The sequence below is a fragment of the Sinohyriopsis cumingii genome, chromosome 10 (assembly GCF_028554795.1).
Source record: "Sinohyriopsis cumingii isolate HCF-2022 chromosome 10, ASM2855479v2, whole genome shotgun sequence".
Classification (NCBI taxonomy): domain Eukaryota; kingdom Metazoa; phylum Mollusca; class Bivalvia; order Unionida; family Unionidae; genus Sinohyriopsis; species Sinohyriopsis cumingii.
In genome coordinates, this window is record NC_142970.1 from 78,861,748 (window position 1) to 78,884,988 (window position 23,241).

Below are 23,241 nucleotides of genomic sequence, written 5' to 3' on the forward strand. Positions count from 1 at the left end.
CAATATGCACTATTCTATTTTTCAGGCTGGAAAACAGATGGTATCTGGAGATTCAGCTGCAGGGTGCTTAAAACCCACCACCGATAGGGTATGATTTTTCTTTCCTATCATAATGTTGTGTTAGGTTACCATATCTGAACTTTCAAAAGAGAGGGCATTCTTGAAAGTTGGTGTATCTGTATCATTTGTCTACATAGAAATACATCCAGGATAAAGAGGATATATGGCATTCCGCGTGTTATGTAGAACACACATGCTTGACTTATATGTGTTTGTCAATACTTCTATTTTAAATACCAAATTTGTCCTGGTCTCATATTTTTCTGATCCTACACTTTGCATTAGCTGTTCATTTTCAGCATTAACTTGATAATGTATATTTCTTCTATGATAAGTTTTTTGGGGGAAGGGCAGCTTTATAGTACATGCTTCAGAAAGTAGGGAATGGACTTTAATTATCAGACAAGAATAGCATTTGCAAATTCAGCACTCCATCATTACAAAGCCCTTCATTATCACACAGTTCATGTTATAGTTATATAGATCCCATTTCACTAAGTGGTAGTAAAAATATGTCATTAGGTACCTCAGTATAAGGTGGTCTCACTATAAGTCCCCATATTCTCTATGACTCACATGGACAGCATCATAATGAAGGAGTAGTCTATTTTACAAATGTTGGGGTTGTCTTATCATCTGTGGGTTTATGATGGAATGAATACATATGATAGATAAAAGCCTAATGGAATGGGATCAAGCCTGGGCATATGGACAGGCTTGTGGCTTTTGGTTGAATGATTTTTCATGCATTTTCTATAGTTAGAGCAATTGTCCATTCAAGGGATTTTTGTTAATGACTTTCCAATGATTAGAGCACCAGTCCATTCAAGGGGTCTTTTGTTAATGCAATGATTAGAGCATCATTCCATTCAAGGGACTCTTGTTAATGCAATGATTAGAGCATCAGTCCATTCAAGGGACCCTTGTTAATGAACATTTCCCTATATGCTGTATAATTTTGATCAATCTCAATCATGTTGAGTAAATTTATCAATAACTGTTATACAGCAAAAACTGGCTTGAAAGGCCACTGTATTCAAAGAACACTTGTCATAAAAGACTAGATTTGTCATGTGGAGATGAATGGTGTTACATAATGGGATAATATCATTCAATGAGAGGTCATCTGCCTTGAGAAAGCACTATGGTTGTACCCAGGAGTACTTGTGCAAGATAGGTTTCACTTAATATTGAAAATCATATTATTTTTATTATTGTCTGATACATTTTTTCAAGGCAGTTCCTAATAACTATGTATTTATTTTCTTGTCAGCCACCTTCTCCAGAGGTCATTCGTAAGTTTCGAGCCACGGTCCGTCCTGATGCTGGGCAGATGAAAGTTTTTTATGGAAAAGCTTATGACCCTCATCGTCAGTGGGCACAGGAAATGACACATGGAATCAATACACAGCCATCATTTACTGCAGGAGAATTCGTCAACCCAAATCCCAAATCATTATTTCAGCAGAGGCTTATTGATCGAAAGGAAAGAGTTTACTCCAGTCATGTGCATGGGCCTCTTGGTCGTTCACATGCTCCGGATTTGCCAGCATATATACATCCTTACCATTTTACGTTTGGTGTTCCAACAGAGTTAGGTATGGACTTGTTTGTTTTATATTTAATTTGTGGTTCTTTGAACTGCTACCATATGTGGTTGCTTATTATTGAGTCCATCTGAAAAACATAGACCCTTAACTGTCATTGCATAATGTTTATGCTACTTGTTCTACTTATTGCTCCAAAGCATATTGAACCAGATCTGCTGAGTCAAGTTATGCAGTGACAGATCTGGTTATTTTGCAGTTTGCAGTTGGTTGTGTCTTATAAGCAAGTACATATGGCACATTTCTTGTCATAATGAACACTTGAAAAGCATTTGAAATGATTTTGCCAAATCATACTTAAATGTACCATTTAACAATGATATAGGAAAACACATATCTGCATCATATAAATAGTTATGTAGACAGAAATAGAACTGTAGCTCTGGATATACAAGTACTTAATTTTTTTGTGCTTCCTTTAGTGTGTGGTTAACTAATTCATAAAAACAGATGTTTTATAGGTTGATTACATTATGCTTTATGCTAGAATTTTTACATTTCTTGTTGAACTGGTGCAGATAAAAATGAATATCAGTTTGAATTGGCAAGAAATATCAATCTATACTGGTTTATTATTTTTTCACACTGATCTGATATAATGTGTCCTATGTTTTAATCAGGGATTTTATCAAAATGCTAAAATAAATAGAAGAACATGAGGTCACCAACACAATGGAGATCTGACAGTTAACGATACCCCATTTAATGGGGGCCCCGAGTGGCCGAGTGGTATAAAGTGCTCTCCATCATGGATCACTGCCATCTCACCTCTGTCTGCATGGTTCGAGTCTCAGGCTCAGCCAATGTGGGATGTGAGAAAGCTTGCTGATAGCTTCTCATGGGTCGGTAGTTCTTTCTGGGGTTTTCCCGGGTTCTTCCTCCACCATTAATACTGGCCGCAATGTATAGCCTATCTTGTGCTGAAAAATGGCATTAAACCCTATAACAACAACAACAACCCCATTTAATTGGATCCATAGCTACACCAATGTTATGTGAGAGCCTTGGTACATCATATGAGTGTTTTTTATTCAGTTATTAGAGTGCTTTGTTATACTGATGGGCTTCACAGTGGCGGATTAATGTATGAATGAAGAACAACCTTACTAAGGAAACCAACCTGCTTTAGCTGCAGCTACAGTTAGTGATTTTTCACAAATACAGTATTTCACTTGTGTTAAGCACAGGGAAACAATGTTGTACATTTCTTAAAATGAATGCTGTAGGCTTATCATTTGACAAGCTTCATTATAGAGAAATTATAACACATGCCAATTTAATGTATTCTGATTGGACATAAAAATTAGCAGCAATAAAATCAGCAGTCTCAGTAATCAGGATATATTAGAATGGGGATAAAATGAAGGTTATGGATGCTTTACTATCCCAAATATGCCATTCCAGTGGCCTGGGTGGTTAAAGCATCTGCCTCGGATGTGGGAGGTTAGAAACGGATTTTACTGTCCCAAATATCCATCAACTCATTGATGTTAATTGTGGTTTTACTGTTCCAATTATCAATAAACTGAATTAAAATGTACCATTAGCAACAGTCAATTGTACCATTAGCAACAGTAAAATGTACCATTAGCAATGGTAAAATGTACCATTAGCAACAGTAAAATGTATCATTAACAACGGTAAAATGTACAATTAGCAATGGTAAAATGTACCATTAGTAACAGTAAAATGTACCATTAGCAACAGTAAAATGTATCATCATTCTTTCAAATACTAGATCGTTTTCTCCCTTTTTGCAAACATTTTTTAAAGTTGAGAATGGGCCTTTCATCAAGCATGGGTTGATTAATTATGGGAAACTGCAATATGGATATGGTACCATCTATACTTGCATATAAGTTGAGTCCAACTGCAAACAACATAGACCTAAATCTGCTGTTATACACTGCACCAGCAGATCAGAGTCTGTGTTATTTATTCTACTGACAACTATTAACAAACTGCATAGGTCCATATTTTCTGGTGCATTATGCTATGGCAGATATGGATCTGTGTAGTTTGCCACTGAACAGAAATTGTCAGTGAATATACATATATGGTAAGTATATTTACCATGAAAGGATTCGCTGTTACTAAAATGACCTTAATTCTGTCATTCTGTCTGTGTGTTTGCTTGCCTGGCTGTCTGTCTTTATGTCAGAATGTCTGATACTGACTGTACTCAATACACATGAAATACATTATGTTTATAATGGACTTTTAAAATAATATAGAAAAGTTAATCATTACAGTTGGAAATGTCATGTTAGAGGTTTTTAATTTTAAATAAATTCACAGAAAAGTCCATGTATTCTACTTTATTGATTTTTCAGATATTGGAGCAGGAGGTCTGGTAAATCCAAATAAGACTTATGCTGAAGTGGATATTGAAACTCAAGAAGGGCATGAGCTTTATGTTAGGTCCCATAAGGACTTCAATGTTGGGGAACAAATGCACAGGAGCTATACATCACCAAACTTTAGTTTCAACAGCAAGTTTGGGACACCAACACCCCATGATAATACAGGTACTGTAATACCCCCATCATTAGACCATCTTGCCAGCCAAATAAATATGTGAAAATATATTAGACAAAGATATCTTTTGTAAATATTTGTCAAAGGTTTTAAACATAGTTAAAAGATGGGCTTATTATGAAGCATGGACTTATCATTGAATAAATATGGTAATTGCCCACCCCCCATTACTTATAAGCACTCCAAGCAAATTGGGCAGGGGAAGTAGTCTCTTGATAAAGTTTTCACCCTCACAAAGTTAGTCCACTTTAACAGATATTATGGAAAGTTTTCTGTTGATATAAAAAAGCCAGTATTTGCTATTTATAAAAATTCTCAGTTTTCATCCCTTATTATATCTTGTGCCTATAGCATATCATATTGTCCTTTACTTTAGTCTATTTTTTTAGTGTTCAACATGGACTATTAGGTATAATTAAAAGAATGTACCAATTGAACAGTATTACATGTGTAACCTACTGAGTGTGATGTTAATGGTAATAGCAATGGTGATGACGACTTTAACGAGGATGATCATAAAGATAATGATAGTGGTGGTGGATGATGATGGTAATGATGATGATGATAATGATGATGATGATGATGATGATGATGATGATGATGATGATGATGATAACAATGATGATGAATTAATTAACAGTATGGTACATCAACATCTCAAAGACAATTTATTGCTGAGGTAGAGGGGTATAAATGCTTTGAGACAAAAACTACAGCAGCCAACACAGGAAGATCTGGACAGGATTGAAAGTGCAACCCACAGTTTGGAAGTCTAGCACATTAATGAATGAGACATTGCAGCTTTACAATATAAATGATAATGATTATGGCAGTGAGAATAATGGTAAGATCTCTTTCAGGTCTACATACCAGGAAAACTCTAAAATGGCTGCACGAGACTCAGCAAGAAAAAAGTACCAAAATTGTGTCAAAGAGAGTAGATGATTTCAGAGAGAAAAGCCAATCTCAGCTTGGACAAGTTCATGATCCGTAAGTAATTTTCATGAGTTTTGGTTTTTGTCTAGCCACGCATCTCAAACTCAAACCACCCAGAGGGCCGCATGAGAGCATTTTCCATACATTGTATGGATCATTATTAATATATGACAATTCATTCTCTAGCATGCCTGCTCAACCTTTTGACCTTGGGGTCAAAATCATAAATTTTACAGCAATGTTTGCTTGTGTGCCTCAAATGCAACCCCCTAGCCTTTTTTGTGAAGATTTTTCTTATATAAATTTACAGTATAATTTACCATACAGACACAATATAACTTTAAAATACAGCTCTTTTGTAATCCAGCCTCCTCTACAGACTGGCCACATATTTTAATCCCAATTAGGCTATTGCAGTACTAATCAAATCTCATATCTCATTAGACTGGTTACCACTATGGAACAGCAACAATTTTTGGTCCTGCAGCATCCAAGTCAGGTTTAGGGAAGTGTATTACCATATGCACTAGCTTATAAGTTGAGATCAGTTGCAAATGAAACAGACCCTGATCTTTTGTTGTTTTAATGTGCCAACAGATAAGGGTCTGTATTATGTGTTCTGTTGATTACTCCTAACAAACTGCATAGACCAGATGTGGTAGTGCATTATGTGATGACAGATCAAGGTCTGGACAGTTATCATTTGGTTTGGACTTATATGTAATATACCGGTATATACAATGCATCATGGGAGTATAGCCTTTGAATTATGTACAAATGATGCCAATCTGCTATAAACAACAGAAGCCATTAAAAAAATGAAAAAGCTTTTTTAAATGACTGCATGTCAGAATTTTTGTGACATAAACTATCCTGGCTTGAAAACTTTTAAATTTGCCCATATAGGTGGCGCTTTACAGTTTCGTATTTTGCATAGGGTTAGGATTTTAAAGAAAAAGGATTTCCCCGGCTTTCCTCACTGGTTATACTGGCTATTTAAAAAAGACCTTGTATATCTTAGGTATAATGCAAAGAACCTTTAATTCCCTTTATTTTGGTGTATGATTGATGGGTGTACTATGGGTTATAGAGTATACAGCTTGGCCTTACTTCAGATGTGCACCTTTCAAAAAAGTGCTAGCTCTACTTGGTCATTTTCACTTCCTGAACTTCAGAGGTAAATTGTATAAAAAAGAGCCGATAACTTTTTTTACATTTTATATATTTGGTAATTCATTCATTGCACTTTCAGAAGCTGGTATTGTCTAGTCTGGCAAAATTCATTTTCCCTATTTTAATAGCTGCTATGTATAGTGTACTTTAGACTAATTCAGGCTGATTTTTTAACACAAGGGAGCAGTCATTTTAGTTAGCAGTGTGCTTAAATCATGTAAAATTTCCAAAGTACAATATCCAAAGAAATATCATCCACGTTACATTAATGTAGCATAAAGGTATGCGAACATTCTCTCCATTGTGCATGTTTTAAATGCGAACTACTTCACCTTACATACATCACTCTCTCAAAAGTACATATTATCTGGTGAGCACCCCCATAAGGATGTACTGTTAACACACGCCAAGCCTTACTAACAATTACCTACATCTTTAACCAAATTTGTATGGAAATAAGCCTTTGCCCACCTGCCATTACATTTGGCTGCCATTAGTAAAAATAAACCACAGTGTACTCAATGCTTACATAGCTGACCTCTACTTTAGTAGTCTCCACTAACCATTGTAAACCTTATTGACCATACTTCACTAACCATTATAATCTTTAATGATCATGCTCCACTAACCATTGTAAACTTTAATGATCATGCTGCACTAACCATTGTAAATTTTAATGATCATGCTGCACTAACCATTGTAAACTTTAATGACCATACTGCACTAACCATTGTAAACTTTAATGATCATGCTGCACTAACCATTGTAAACTTTAATGATCATGCTGCACTAACCATTGTAAACTTTAATGATCATGCTGCACTAACCATCATAAACATAATGAACATGCTCCACTATGCATTGTAAACTTTAATGATCATGTTCCACTAACCATTGTAATCTTTAATGATCATCCTCCACTAACCACTGTAAACTTTAATGATCATCCTCCACTAACCATTGTAAACTTTAATGATCATGCTGCACTAACCATCATAAACATAATGATCATGCTCCACTATGCATTGTAAACTTTAATGATCATGCTGCACTAACCATTGTAATCTTTAATGATCATCCTCCTCTAACCATTGTAAATTTTAATGATCATGATTCACTAACCATTGTAAACTTTAATGATCATGCTCCACTAAGCATTGTAAACATATTGATCATATTCCACTAACCATCATAAACTTAATGATCATGCTACACTAACCATTGTAAACTTTAATGATCGTGCTCCACTAACCATTGTAAACTTTAATGATCATGCTGCACTAACCATTGTAAACTTAATGATCATGCTCCACTAACCATTGCAAACTTTAATGATCATGCTCCACTAACCATTGTAAACTTTAATGATCATGCTGCACTAACCATTGTAAACTTTAATGATCATCCTCAACTAACCATTGCAAACTTTAATGATCATCCTCCACTAACCATTGTAAAATTTAATGATCATGCTGCACTAACCATTGTAAACTTTAATGATCATTCTCCACTAACCATTGTAAACTTAATGATCATGCTGCACTAACCATTGTAAAATTTAATGATCATTCTCCACTAACCATTGTAAACTTTAATGATCATGCTGCACTAACCATTGTAAAATTTAATGATCATCCTCCACTAACCATTGTAAACTTTAATGATCATTCTCCCCTAACCATTGTAAACTTTAATGAACATGCTTCACTAACCATCATAAACTTGTGATCTTGACAAGAAAATGTTGGTTCCTTTTCAAATTCAAGTTTCCTTTGCAATTTGTGTCCTTACATTTTAAGTTTTAATCTTTGTCCAATTTAAAATTTCAGTTCTAATCAGTACTATTTAGTCAGTGTTGTGCTGACTTACTGTTCAACCACTACCTAAGCTGTTTTCTTTGTTATATAATATGACAGGGCCTCGCAGACGTAAAACAAGAAAAAAAGAACATTATTTTCTATGACATCAAAAAAAGTAGTGTAACTATAATGAGTCAGTAAACACACAGAGCTTATTATTGTTTCTGTGTTGTCTTCTTCATTATTATTGTTTATAGAATCTGCTTTAGAAGCTGTTATCATGTCCAACCCTCTGAGTAACTATGGCATGACAGCCAGTACAAGAATAATTCATGCATCAATAATTACTTTGATTAGCCACTACAGATGATGCCACCAAATGAAAAGCATACAGCATACACTCCACTCATCTAATTGTATCCACATTTACATATCAAATACACAGCTAACTTGTTTAGGATATATAGAGTAGATAGTCAATAATATGGAAATAAGGTTTACCATTGACTAAATAGATTTATTCTTACTTCCAACTACATTGGTCAGAAAGAATTTGCTAAATTGACTAAGATGTATATAGCATGGAAGAATCTGTGTGGTTTGTAAACACAAATATTTAACCCATATCAGTTAAGCACAAAATGTAGGTCACTGCCTTTTTATGGTTGTAAGATCTAATACTGACAGAGATGCATCCAGTTATCAAATTTAATGATTGGAACATAAACATCACCCCAAGAAATTAACTTTAAACACAACAATTGCAGCAAAGCTTATGAAATATGAAGATATCAGTTATTTAAATAAGGATGTGGATATTATCAACATGCACCCACTCTCCAGGTTTCATCATTCTAGGTTGGATAATATGCATATATCATTCCAAAAACTCTTGTGTCATATCCTAATACAGAAACTTAATCAAAGACAGTAAATATGAAATATAGGTCATGATGAGCTTCTTTTGTTGTTTGTTTGTGGAAGTAACAGATGCTTCATTATCTTAGCATGAATTTGGCTTCAGAAATGAACATCAGACACAAAATGCAATCTAGTTCATTGAAATGTAGTGTAATGATGCATGCATAAACAGTAAGAACACAATTTAACTATGGTCAGTGAAGCTTGAAATATGGGTCACAGTGACCTACTTTTACGATGAGAATGTAATACTCATTAAGATGCATCATGTCACCAAGAGTCATGATTTCTGGCAGGGTCAGTGCAAGGCAATACAGCGCCATGTGTGAAACAGACATTTGGCACCCCTCCCCCATCTTTACAATATTTGTTGATAAGAATGCTCATAAGAAATTGATATAAGTTATAACCAAATAAAAAGACCGCTCCGGTGGCCTAGTGGTTAGAGCGTCTGCCTCGGAAGCAGAAAGTTGTGGGTTTGAACCCCAGTGTTAGGACTGGTCAGCCTGGTATCAGGATAATGTGACTGGGTGGGACATCATGCTACATGTCTGCAGCATGATGCCCCAGATGCCCCAGTGCTGGACATCACTATAAACTGCCACACTGCAGACATCGTAGCGATATGACTGAATTTTTTTAAAAAGCTACGTTAAAACTCCTAATCACACACACACACACACAGAGCAAATAAAAAGATTTTTTATGAAGAAAAAAAGATTTTGTTTCATTTTAACTCCCTTGTCTGATTTTTGTGTCCTGTTTCTTCTCTGATTTGGCACTTCTCCTCAAATGGCTTCCTGGTGATTGGGTTTGTGTTGATAAGTTGCATATCTGTATTGCAAAAAGAAATCACTTTTATCAATATTTCATGCTATGCTAACTTTGTTGACATTGTTTGTTTAAAGTTAATTCTTTGGTGATGTTTATGTTCCACTCCAGGTATAATAATTTGAAGCTGAAGGTAAAACAACTTACATAATCATGAGGTGAATGCAAACATTCTACATAACCTATTAAAATGTGACATGTAGGTCTGTTATGTATATTTGATTTAATTTGTATTTAATTTAATTTAATTGTTTGTTAAGTTTTAAAATCTTTTTATTTTTATTTCATTACGTGTTAAGTAATGTAATTTTGTTTACTGGAATTTGATACTTTCCATAAATTAGTTTGACCTGACTATTTAGTCAAAAACACCTAAAAATAGAACTTTGTATCTTTTTGCTGACCTAATTCCTGACTTTGATTGAGAATCAAGTAAACACTTTTTTTAAATTCATTCTTAACATGTGAATGATAATAGTGAAATTGAGGCTGACTGGGACTATGTGACTTTAGACATAAATACTTATACACTGTTCTTGAAATTCTGGAGGTTTGACCCTCATCTGAGAATTTGTTTTTCATCTCAAGTTACTGTATAACCTTTGTCTATAGAGAAATTAGTCAGTTGGGCTTCTAAACACTGAGGCATAAGGTGTTTTTTTTTTCTTTTGTGACCAGTTGTGTTATATTTTTAATTTTCGTCAAACTATTTGAATTATAAAAGATTAATTCTTTTTCTTGGAAATATTTGAATGCTCATCCAGAATTCTTGGACAAATACAGTTCTTGAAATTTTGTTGGGAAATTCAAACCAGAATATTGTTTGTGAAACAACAAAGCAATGTAGACACAACAGTACATTTTTACTAGCTACAGTATACATCATCACCTTCCATTTTGGAATTTTTGTCGGGACTCGAACTTGAATTCATTAGAGCATTTCATTACTAGGACTTCTAAAATTTAATTCGTGGATTATTCTTGGGTTATTCAATTCAGTAATTTAAAGAAAATTTATTCCAGCCTGAAATAATACTGGACACAATAATACAACTTAATTGAGTTAGAACTTAAAGCACGAATAAAAAATTATCTCAGTTATAAGGTTATATAGTTTTCTACTTGACCTCAGGTTACAATTAGCATTTTCTTTAAAAAAAACTTTTAACTTAAGGAAGATAACCTTTTTGAATAATCCTGATCTGTACAAAATAAAGTTATTTGTTATTACTAGAAACCAGAACCTGGACTATGTCAAATATGCTAAGGAAATTCCAAAACCCAAAATAAACATATTTACTTCATAATAAGTCTGATTTTAAACCAATGCACATAGAGAATAAGTTAGCTATGTTTTAGTTGTTTACAAAATAAAATAAAAAACTCAGTTCAGGTCAAGCAGAAAATGAATTCAATTTTGGACAAGATCAAGTCCAACATACAATGTTACATTACAATAGCATGTAATAAAATGTTAAATTTTGTTTTAAAAAAACAAACAATGTAAATTAAATATACATAACAATACAATCATTTTGATGTTTGTAATATGAACATTGCTTGAGATTAAACCAAAGACATTGATGCATGAAATATGGGTCACAATAATCTAAATTTATGACATAGATGTAGTAATCATCCAGATGCATTCTCTCATCAGGTTGCATGAATCCGGGTATAACAGGATGTATACAGGATGCCAGTAACCTATTTTGTAACGAGCTGAATGCAAAAACTTAACCTAACCCAACAAAATGTGAAATTTAGGTCTTAACCTAACCCAATAAAATGTGAAATTTAGGTCTTGTCCAACTGTCCTTTATTGTGGCTTCTTAGCAGTTATCTGGCTGCAGCTTGCTTGGGCTTTTTGATTTCACTTTAAATTCTTTAAATTGCCACAAAAAAATATTTTGCTTTTTTATTAAATTTTACATCTTTGCATAATTAATAATAATTAAAACTTCATACTTAACATTCATTATTAAAAAAAAAAATTGAATAGGAGATAAAATTTTAAAAAATTGTTTTCAGACGAGACATCTTACACCTCATGAAAAAAGAAATAGCTGGAAGAATATTCATTAAAGAAGACTGTTCAACATCTGTAAATATTACTGTGTGAATAAATCGTATGCTTAGACCTAATTTGTAAGTTGATGTCTTTCAGGATAAAAGACACCCTTCGTGTTCCCCCTGATCATTCATTTGGAATCCTAATAAAACCAGATGAATATGGAGCAGGTGATTTACTACATATGCGACCTCCAGGACAATATTTACGTGGCAAGGATCGTCAGCGCGGTGTGTTGGCAGCCACCAGACAGCATCTCAAAAAGGCCAACTACCACAATTTTAATAATTTGGTGGAAGCATTTAAATTCTATGATAAGGTAAGACAGACAAGTTAAAATGTTCATAAAATTGTTTGAAAAGTAATTTACTTTTGTCTTTGACTTGAAATCAGTGTCTCCATATATAGAGGATATTGGCTTGAAATGAATTAGTAATGGATATATTTCATCAAGTCATACCTATTTTTATTGTATGCTCAAACATATTGGATAGCAAGTTGTTGTACTATTTAACAAGTTGAAATAGCAGATTTCTTACAAGATCCTGCATGATGTCAGTGATTCACCATTTATGTCCAGTGAAATTTCTTGTGATTATTTATATAAAAAATATAAATAACTGCATAAATTTCCTTCCCAGCTCAAAGTAAAATTGCACATAAGATAGAAAACCAATCACTCCTTGCTGGATTTGAACTCAAGTCATCTTTATCATGAGGCTGCCATATTTTCAACTCAGCCATCAAAGCATCTAAGAATAACTTTGAATTTCATGGTTATCTTGTTATCGACACAGAAGTGAAATTATTGCTCATACTTCACTCTGGTGAGTTATCACAATTGTTTTGCTTTAAAAATTCATTAATTGCATAAAATAGATCAATGTCCTTTATATAACTTGCATATAATCATCTGTGTATTTAATTGCATTAAAATAATTTCACTTTGGGTTTTGGATATTAATAAAAAATTAGGATATGATTTCACTTAAACATAGCTACTGAGAAAATGGTTGTACACATAACATTGCTATTATTACATTGTCTCAATCATATTGTTTTGAATGCCCCTTTATGAGGTGACTTACTTCAAAAGAGGCAGACTCTTATGACCTGAGTGAAATGTATTAAATTGAGGGATCTCTGCATCAACTGTTATCAGTAACTAAAAAAATTTTTGTTGTAAAAACTGTTTTGCTTGTGATAACCAAACACAAAGTACAGTAGATGTCTCTTGTACATCAAAAATCAGTTACCCCAAGAACCTTTTCATGGTCAGCTTAAGCACTACTTCAAAATTATGTTTAACCTGTTTTGCAATTTGTTTTAAAGACTTGTTCTCCTTTCTGGTTGGCTTAAGCACTACTTCAAAATCATGTTTAACCTGTTTTCATTTTGTTTTAAAGACTTGTTCTCTTTTATGGCCAATAATTCAACATTGTTGATAAGTGAAAGGACAAAGATGATTTCTTTCCTAATGATCTGGTTACTGTAACCTACTTTTGAAAATGATAGAAGCTCATTTTCTTCAGTTGTTATGAAAATGAAAAAATTTCTTGTAGTTCATTTGGAAGACATGTTGCACTCTATGACCCAAATAGTTTTCAGGATTATCTTAATTATCTTTTTAGTGTAAGTAACTGTCTATTATTATTAATATTATTTTATCATTATTATTATTATTATCATAAAGTAAAACTTTAATAATTAGACAATTTTGTTTGAATTGAAAGCATTTTTTTAATTGATTTTCTGAAATTGAGGTTTACCCTACTTCCATTATGAATCCTGCATGTATTAATATTTTTACAAATACATAAGTGTTTTTCAAATGTATTACAAATGGTTGATAAATTTCTTTTACTTAAATCTAAAACATTGCCATTGATGTTTTATTCCTTGTAACTAAAACAATTTATTGGATATGTCATTCTTGTAGTTTTTAATCAAATGCCAATTTGAATTGTGTCTGGTTAAATTGCAAACTACTTGTACTTGTATTTTATGTTAAAACTAAAATTTCATTGAGCTTTAGTTGGTTAATTTGCTGATTTGTTTCTCTGTTATTGAATTTCTGACTGGTAATTTCATTTCTTTTTTGTTTTAGGATAATACTGGCACAATAGATGTTAAAAAGCTACATGAAGCTTGTGCCAAGTTTCAACTGCCAGTTGAGCCTGAACTTCTTGTTCAGTTGATGGATTACTGTGATGCAAACAAAGATGGCCAGATCGACTATCTCCGTTTTGCCAACTTCCTGAACTGGAAGGACAAAATGCCATCTGGCTTTCCACCCAAGAGTGATAGAGGTACATTAAAATGAATCATATTTTTCGCAATTCCTACGATAACAGTTTATCTATATGAGAAAGTCATGTGGGGTACACATGACCCACATGAGTGCACTAAGTGACACTTCTGGTATTACACCGCTCCCTCGATAACTCACGCCCGGATAACTCGCGATCCCGCTTATAACGTGGTGTCCATCTTGGCTCCCAATTTTTTCCAGAGAAAATGTATTTAAAATATTTTTAAAATATGCTGAACATGACAAAATTACGATAAGAAATGATAAATTAAACCTTGATACATTGCTCGTTTTATCATCGAAAATGGTGATTAATGCCTGTAAAAATATAATCCATATTTTGAAATTTGCAAGTTCTAAAGAAGAATTAATTTCAGAGATCTCGAAAACGCCTAATTACACGTATTTGGATGCCAATTTTTGATCTGGGACGCAGAAAATCACTGAGGCGGGAGTCCTCCGTACACATGTAATAGGTGCGCGGGAAAATTCAAAGATTTGCCACTCCTGTTTCAGCCACCTGCTTTGTGGGAAAATGTGTTGATCAGTTAACTGTGCTGATATTTACAATGACAGAATTCAGTGATTGAAAGACTCTTTGATGTACTGTTGCCATTTTATAAGAGTACATTAAAAAAAAAAAAAAGAACATGATGCAACAGCTAGGCGGCTAGTTCAAAGGCTTTGACTGGTGGCTGAGTGAGAAAATGTACTGATATTTAGTGATTGAATTCAGAGGCAGAAAGACCCAGTTTTAAAATCCTAGCGAGACCTCTGTTTAAAGATATCATATATTATGTAAGTTTTTATGATAAATAGTTGTCAGTATACTACAGTCTGGTAAAATAGCGATCAATGAAAACTTCTGATAAATGCTAACAGGTGGCAACAGAGAATGAAATAAACACCAATTAAACGTCTTCCTGTGTGAAAGTCACGTTCTAATCCTTTAATTCCATTTCAGTGTAAACATTATTATCACAACATATTCTGTTCATTGAAAACATGAAAAGAGTCAATCGACCGTCACATCGAAACCCGTGAGTACTTCTGTGAGAACCTAATTACATGTACATGCCGGCTTTGTTTTGATCAACAACTTGGGGGAGTGTTTGTTGCATTAAAAAAAAAATCGATTACAAGAGACCTGGGGTGCTGGATTAAGGGTCTTGGAGCTGCCTTTGACGTAAAGCAAAACAGTAACAGAGACAACGACGATGATAGTGATTCGAATGTTTCAGTGAAACTGATGTCATTAATGCCGAGGATGTTTGGGAGAAATTCGTACAGACTCATGGTCCTGAGATGGGCGTTTCTCTTGATGATATGGAGGAGTGGATTTGTGCTGACAATGATTGCCCCACAGCCGAATACATGTCATATGAAACTATAATTAATTCTATAACGAACAAATTTCCAGCAGAAGACAATTCTAACTGGAGTAACACAAGTGTTGAAAGTGATGCAGATGCAGATGTTGCACCCCCCACCCCTTTGCACAGGAAGCAATCAAATATTTTGATATTGCCATAAGGTGGCTGGAGACCCAAAATGTTGACTATGTAAAGCTCATGCAGTTGAGAAGTCTGAGGGATTTTGCTCGGCGGCAGAGAAACCAAGGAGTAACACACACAAAAAAAACTTAACTGATTTTTTCAAAAAGTGAATTGATATTTGTCAAGCGTGGCACAAATGGCAAGTATTAACTTGTTCTAATTTACGTTGTTTTCAATTTGTAGACCAATTAAATATGTTAGTACTGATTAACCCTTGTTTTTTTTTTGTTTTCCATTTTACTTCTATCACATTCAAATCTATATATCTATCTATCGTTCGATCGACACTGTTTCACGAAAAGAGTCGATCTTTTGTATATAAAAAACGTCTAATTTGGATCAAACAATAAAACTAGAATGTATCCAATTCAACATAAAAATTAGTGATGTAATACACAATGTGTAAAGTAGTACAGATGTTAAGCGAACGGAAACCACGTGGAATAATGTTTTCGATGATCGCCTCAATATACTGTAATTTATCCTGAAATTAATGTTGTCCTATGAGGAAATAATAAAGTACATCGTTATGAAGAGATATTTATTCACAGTTAATCTCAGAACGATTATAAAGTGAGTATTCAACAGTATAATCTGGCTACCCCCCCCCTTATTTTTCCGTTATGTCGTCAATCACTTTATTGCTTTTGGGCTTATTTTATAGGTCCCTTGATAACTCGCGCCTCACTTATAGTGCGGTCGATGTTTCTGGACCCCGATGTGCATGAGTTATCAAGGGAGTGGTGTATTATGTACATGTCATCATGACTCTCTCCTATTTTCTTCTATTTTTTTGTTTAAATATTGAAATGATAGATTTGTCTGTTTTATGAACAAAAAAATTATAGTTTACAACACATTTTTTGGGTAAGTATTATTTGTTTTTTCTTCTTTTGTATTGTGTAAAATTATTCAGATTTAAAATAAAACACTGTCTTTCTATTGCTACACACTGCTCTTTGTGATTAGAAATCCCACCATGAGGATCAGAATTTATGGGTGGGAAAGCTTGTGCTTGTCCACAAAAATTCTGACTCTCGGGTGGGATTTCCCCATCCCACACCAACACATATGATGGATTCTATTATTCTAATGTACAGTATGTAACTAGCAATGAGCAGCATGGACCTTGTCCTGCCATTACATAAAGGTCTAGCAAATTAATGTCTGCTCTGTTCATTCTATTAATTATTTCAAGTAAACAGCAAGAACCATGGGCTGCAAGCAGTAAGAATGGTGTTGTGTACTGTTAATATGGAAGACTAACAGGTTCTGCTGAGAGTCAGTCCACTTGGAATTTTCTTCCTGGATGATGAAGGCTAATGTATTGAGTTGCCATATTGTGCTGAATTTTCTCATCAAAGATTTAATAAATAAACATTACTTGCCCATATGAAATGTATATTTAATCCATATTGTCAAGTTAATGGATATGCACTTGCTCATAGGGTGTACGACATTCTGCCTAAGTACTGTTTATACTCCTAGGGTGTATGACATTCTGCCTAAGTACTGTTTATGCTCATAGGGTGTATGACATTCTGCCTAAGTACTGTTTATGCTCATAGGGTGTATGACATTCTGCCTAAGTACTGTTTATGCTCAGAGGGTGTACGACATTCTGCCTTAGTACTGTTTATACTCACTTATAAGTCGAGTCCAGCTGCAAACAAATCGGAAGGAGGTCATGTTGTTTGATTTTGATTGGTTTTGTTTTTTTCTTCACACTTTTGAACTTACTTGATATAGACTTGCTACCATGATTCAGCTACATTAAACCGTTTGGACGAAGGCTTCTTTTACAAAAATGTATATCATATTTAGCAAAAACTACTTGATGTATTCAAGCAAAATTTGGTATTCAGGTTTGTTTGTGTTGGTAGATAACCTAATTAGAGTTTCATAACATTATAGCACAGTTTGAACTTTTTTAAAGCTTTTTAATTTTTGGGATAGAGACTAATTTTGTTTGTTTGCACTTTTACAAAAAACAATATTGATCAATTGATTGATTGATTTTTAATGACACATTTAAACATGAAAGACTATTATGAATCAAGGAAATTGGAGAACAGCAACAATTTCTCTCTTTCACAATAATGCCAGAAGAATCTGGCAAAATTGCATCTATAAATAAATTTGTAGTATCCATAGAATGATAGAATAAAATATAAAATATTCTGCAGTTTGTGGACAACAAATTTATATTTGATCTACTGACTTATTCTGTAATCACTTTGCTTGAAAAAAAATCTTACAACTTTAGTAACTATCAATTTTATATATATATATATATATATATATATATATATATATATATATATATATATATATATATATATATATTCTGTTCCAGGAGATGTGGCAAAAGATTCACCAAAGCTGGACACCACTTTGGTTAAAAGTGAGGATCTTCAACCAAAGTCACCACAGAGTGCTGAGAGCACACCACGCCGTCTTAAGAAGCAGATTGACAGTGCTATCGGAGATCACAAAACCAGTGCTAGCATGATCAATGCGGTTGTTGGAGGCATACCCACAAAAGGTATGAATAACATGCATTCTACAGTGTTGGTTATTTAGGTGTTTGGAATGATATGGGGTTAAATTTGTTTGGATAATTTGTGCGAATCTTTACATTTCATCAAGCGTAAAATTGTGAGAAATAGGTGCAAAAATCAATTTTGTTTTGTATTTTAGCTTAATTTATTATGCAAAGGTATGGGATGTGTCCATTAATCAGTATTACCTTTAGCAGCTGGCAGCCAGTTTAAAGCCTTCCATTTTTACAAATGATAATCTTATAGCTGTAACATTTTTATTACATTGTTGCACTAACCAAGCAATGTGCTTTGAAATGGTGCCAAAAGTGAGAGATAATCAGGGACACAGTACCAAATGTTTAAGTATGGTGGCTCCTTATGAGTTGGGGTTGAGGGTGGAGATGGTGTGTGTGTGTGTGTGTTTTTGTTGTTGTTGTATGGTTTAACGACAATTTTCAGCACAAGATAGGCTATACATGGTGGCCAGTATAACTGGTGGAGAAAGAACCCTGGAAAACCCAGGAAAGAACCACTGACCCACAAGGAGCTACTGGCAGGCTTTCTCACATACCCACATTAGCTGAACCTGAGATTCAAATCAATGTGGACAGAGGTGAGATGGCAGTGATCTGGAACAGTGAGCACTTTAGACCACTTGGCCACTTAGATCTTCATGTGTGTGTGTGTGTGCATCAATCTATACATTTATATAAATCTTCATACTTTGTGTAAATTTGAGGAGGCCATAGTGTTTCCAGTTCTTCAGCATTTAATATAGTTTTCAAAATGAAGAGTAATGATCTCCAAATAATTGTATTGTCCTTATTAAGGTTACGCTCCAGTTTTTAAAACAATCATGTCCTCACACATCATCTGCATGAGTTTCTATCGTTGTACTGAAAACTGCCCAATACTTGGACTTTTTTCAGGTATTTTCATCAAAAAACAATTCTCTGTATTTCTGATGGTTTTATCATATTTTATCATTCAGAATTATTCTGCACCTGTATAAATCCAGCTTGCAAACAAGCAAAAATACATCAAATATACCCAGATTTCTGTATTTTGTCATATCTCTGTTTTAAGTTGAATTTTCCCACAACTATACTTATAAGGAGATTTAAATACCATAATTTGCATTTCTGCGGATGAAATTTGAAGAATATGCGACTGACTAAACTACTTTATTTCATCTCAAACATTTGATGTACATTTTTGCTTTTTAAACTGAGCATTCACTCAAAGTTCATAGTATTGCATTTGAACCCAGTGATAATGATACTAAGCTTCATAGCCACAGCATCATTTTCATTCTGAATTCTTAAACAAAACTTATTCAGTTTCCAACATAAGCATTCCTGGATTTTAGTTTTACTTTAAATAATACATGACCCTGTATGTCAAATTTCAGGATTTTTTAATTATTTTGAAATTCACCCCTGTATAAATTATAAAACTCTGAAGCAGAATCTATGCAGTCAGTTTATTTGTTCACCATAAAGTAAACATTTTTATGGGATACCTGTTGTAATGGATTTTTTAATGGATTTTTAAGTTGCTAAAAACCAGGAGTTTAATGACGCAGAACCCGACTCCAATTCACAAATGTGAGTAACAAAAAATGTTTTTTTTCTGACATTTTGATACCAACAAAAAAAAAATCAATTAATTACAGTATTTCTCACTTATCCAAAACATTTTCTGTATATTCTAAATAGACAGGCTTATTGAACTCATAATGTACCATGAATTCATTAACTTTTATTGGTATCAGTTTTTGTAATTAGAAAAAATTATGTTTTAGTCTGTAGTTGAATTCATGTATTAAGGAGGGTGGTCCTGTTGTTTTTAAAATGCTTTTTGTTGTTGTTGATGTTGATAGATTTATCGTTTGAAGCAGCCACAACATCTGTGGAAAATTGGTACATCACGAATATTAGCAAATTTACCTTGTGTAAAAATATGTACAGATCTTTATATACATGGAATGAATTGATGATACATGGTTTGTTTTCTCTCAGATTACAGAACCTATGGTACTCCAACAATAAGATCAGATCTGCATGCACCAAGGATCCGTAGAATGGATGACACCAAAAATTACGGGGATGAATCAGATGCTTACGGTCTTGTCAACCCCTCCATGTACAGTCAGAGAGGCGTTTATGAGAAGGACTTCCTCATTCCCCGCCCATTGCATGAGGTACTGTCATTTTGGAAGGACATTAAAACCCATGTATTGACTGAAATCCCTATATTTTAGCATCAATAAATTCATCACATCTTTAATTTTAGCTGAATTTTTTTTAACAGTAAATTTTAGTGAATTACTGATGGCCAATGGTTTAACTTTTTATAGTAGTTTTACTCTTCCTGATGAATGGCAATAGCTGCTTGCGTGCTATGCTATGTAAAACAGCTATGTGACACTGCTAAAATGGTGTGTGGGTCTTCTCATTCCATCATCGGTTGTTGTCAGAACTATGTATAACATAAATAGCTGCAATTAGTTAGGTTTTTAAAAATAAATTTAGAAACAAATAGTCAATAAGAGCATTTATTTAAAGTAACATACACAAACCAGCAAGTTCATTTGTTAGTTTTACATCGTTACTATAGCATGACACCTCAAATTTGGTAGCACATAATTACAAACTTAAAGAACTGTCCACCTAAGTATATATCAGTATTTCTTTGATTCATCTGGTTTTACCCACTCACTCACTCACTCACTAGATGGTGTTTGAAGTGACACTGAAAGAGCCACTGCTGCTAGTCAGCCCTTGGTGCTGATCTTTCTCTATTGTCCATCACCATATTTCCTTTGGCCTGCTTCATTTTCTCTTTCCCTGCGGTCTTGATTGAAGGGCTTCCCTGGGCAGTCCAGTAGATGGCATTCTGTATAGATGCCCCAGCCATCCCCATCATCCTGATATGATCATGAATGCAATGGTTTCCACTCCAGCTGTCCTTTGGAGTCCTTCATGCAAGATGGTTTTTGGGCTAAAAAAGTTCTTCTGATTCTGTGGAGGCTCATCCATTGAAATGTTTCCATCCTCATTCTAATGGGAGTTGTTGTTGTCCAGCACTCAGTACCATGCAACAACAAACTGAGAACTTAATTTTTAAATTCTTAATAGCCATGCTTAGCTTTGTTGACCTCCAGAGTTTTTACAAGACTGCAAAGGCCTGATTTGTTTTGCTGATTCGTGTGTTTACCTCTCTCCCACAGTTGCCATCTTCTTGCACTATGCTACCTACATAGGTGAAATTTTCTTCCTATTGCAATTGGTTGTTGTTCACTGTAACAGGCTGGTTGACCCTGGAGTGGGTTGTTGTTCATGGTAACAGGTGGGTTGTCCCAGGAGTTTGTTGTTGTTCACTGTAACAGGCTGGTTGATCCTGGAGTGGATTGTTCTTCATTGTCAAAGGCTGGTTGACCCAGAAGCAGATTGCTCTTTACTGTCACATGCTAGTTACCCCTGGAGTGGGTTGTTCTTCACTGTAACAAGCTAGTTGACCCTTGAGTGGGTTGCTCATCACTTTAACAGGCTGGTTGACCCAGGAATGGGTTGCTCTTCACTTTAACAGGCTGGTCAACCCTGGATTGGGTTGTTGTTCACTGTAACAGACTAGTTAATTCTGGAGTGGGTTATTGTTCACTAAAACAGGCTAGTTGACTCTGGGATTGATATTTATGAATTTTGTCTTCTTCATGTTGATTTTGAGACTGAACCTGCTTGCTTTTTCTGCCAGAAACTGTCATCTGTTCTGTGACCCGGTGATTGCTGGAAAGAAGACTAACCTCATATGCATAATCCAAGTAGCCTTGTTTCACTCCATTCTCCATCTTAAAACTTTCTGTGGCTGTTTTGTAAAAGTCAGCATTGGAAATCCTCATATAGTGCCTTTATAAAAATGAACATTGTCTCTGGATGCCATAATACTTTAAAAAATCTTCTACATTAATACCTGGTGTAATCTGTTGAAGGCTTTCTCAGAGCCAGTAAACACCATGTACAGAGAGTTCGTTCCATTCATCACATTGTTAAACAATATGCATCAGTACAAAGAGCTGGTCATTGTGCATGACTTGCCTTGTTTGGAGTCTGGTTTGCTCTTGGAGGATGTGATTTCCATAATTAAAACAAAATATTAGTAAAAATTACTTTGTTAGCTAAATTCTCTAAAATGTTATGTTTGATAAACTTTTGTGATTTATTATAATTATGACAATCATGAGGCATAATATACTGTAATTATAGCAATCAAGGACAAAATAACCAGTACTAATGACAGGTAAGGGACATAATATACTGTAGTTATGATAATCAAGGGACAGAATATACTGTATTTATGACAATCAAGGGACATAATAGACTGTAATTATGACAAACAAGGGACATAATATACTGTAATAACGACAATCAAGGGACATAATAAACTGTAGTTACGACATTAAAGGGACATACTATATTTTAATAATCACAGTTAAAGGAAATAACATTGGTGGTGCTCTACAGTTTCGTATTTTGCATATTTTAAAGAAAAAGAATTTCCCCGGCTTTCCTCACTGGTTATACTGGCTATTTAAAAAAGACCTTGTATATCTTAGGTATAATGCAAAGAACCTTTAATTCCCTTTATTTTGGTGTATGATTGATGGGTGTACTATGGGTTATAGAGTATACAGCTTGGCCTTACTTCAGATGTGCACCTTTCAAAAAAGTGCTAGCTCTGCTTGGTCATTTTCACTTCCTTAACTTCAGAGGTAAATTGTATGAAAAAGAGCTGATAACTTTTTTTACATTTTATATATTTGGTAATTCATTCATTGCACTTTCAGAAGCTGGTATTGTCTTGTCTGGTAAAATTCATTTTCCCTATTTTAATAG

The 23,241-nt window shown here is 34.1% G+C and overlaps 1 protein-coding gene across 2 annotated transcripts in view; it reads left to right on the forward strand.

Annotated features, from left to right (window-relative positions):
* Nucleotides 1-23,241, forward strand: part of LOC149790449 (EF-hand domain-containing family member B-like) — a 36,600-nt gene that overhangs the window by 3,684 nt on the left and 9,675 nt on the right. For both annotated transcript variants that reach the window (XM_089972513.1, XM_089972512.1), the window contains exons 2-9: nt 26-88; nt 1,334-1,658; nt 4,001-4,195; nt 5,066-5,195; nt 12,033-12,255; nt 14,044-14,245; nt 18,160-18,348; nt 20,368-20,549. In XM_089972513.1, coding sequence (XP_089828639.1) covers nt 38-88; nt 1,334-1,658; nt 4,001-4,195; nt 5,066-5,195; nt 12,033-12,255; nt 14,044-14,245; nt 18,160-18,348; nt 20,368-20,549 — 1,497 coding nt within the window. In that variant the 5' untranslated portion in view covers nt 26-37. The remainder of the gene's footprint in view (nt 1-25; nt 89-1,333; nt 1,659-4,000; nt 4,196-5,065; nt 5,196-12,032; nt 12,256-14,043; nt 14,246-18,159; nt 18,349-20,367; nt 20,550-23,241) is intronic.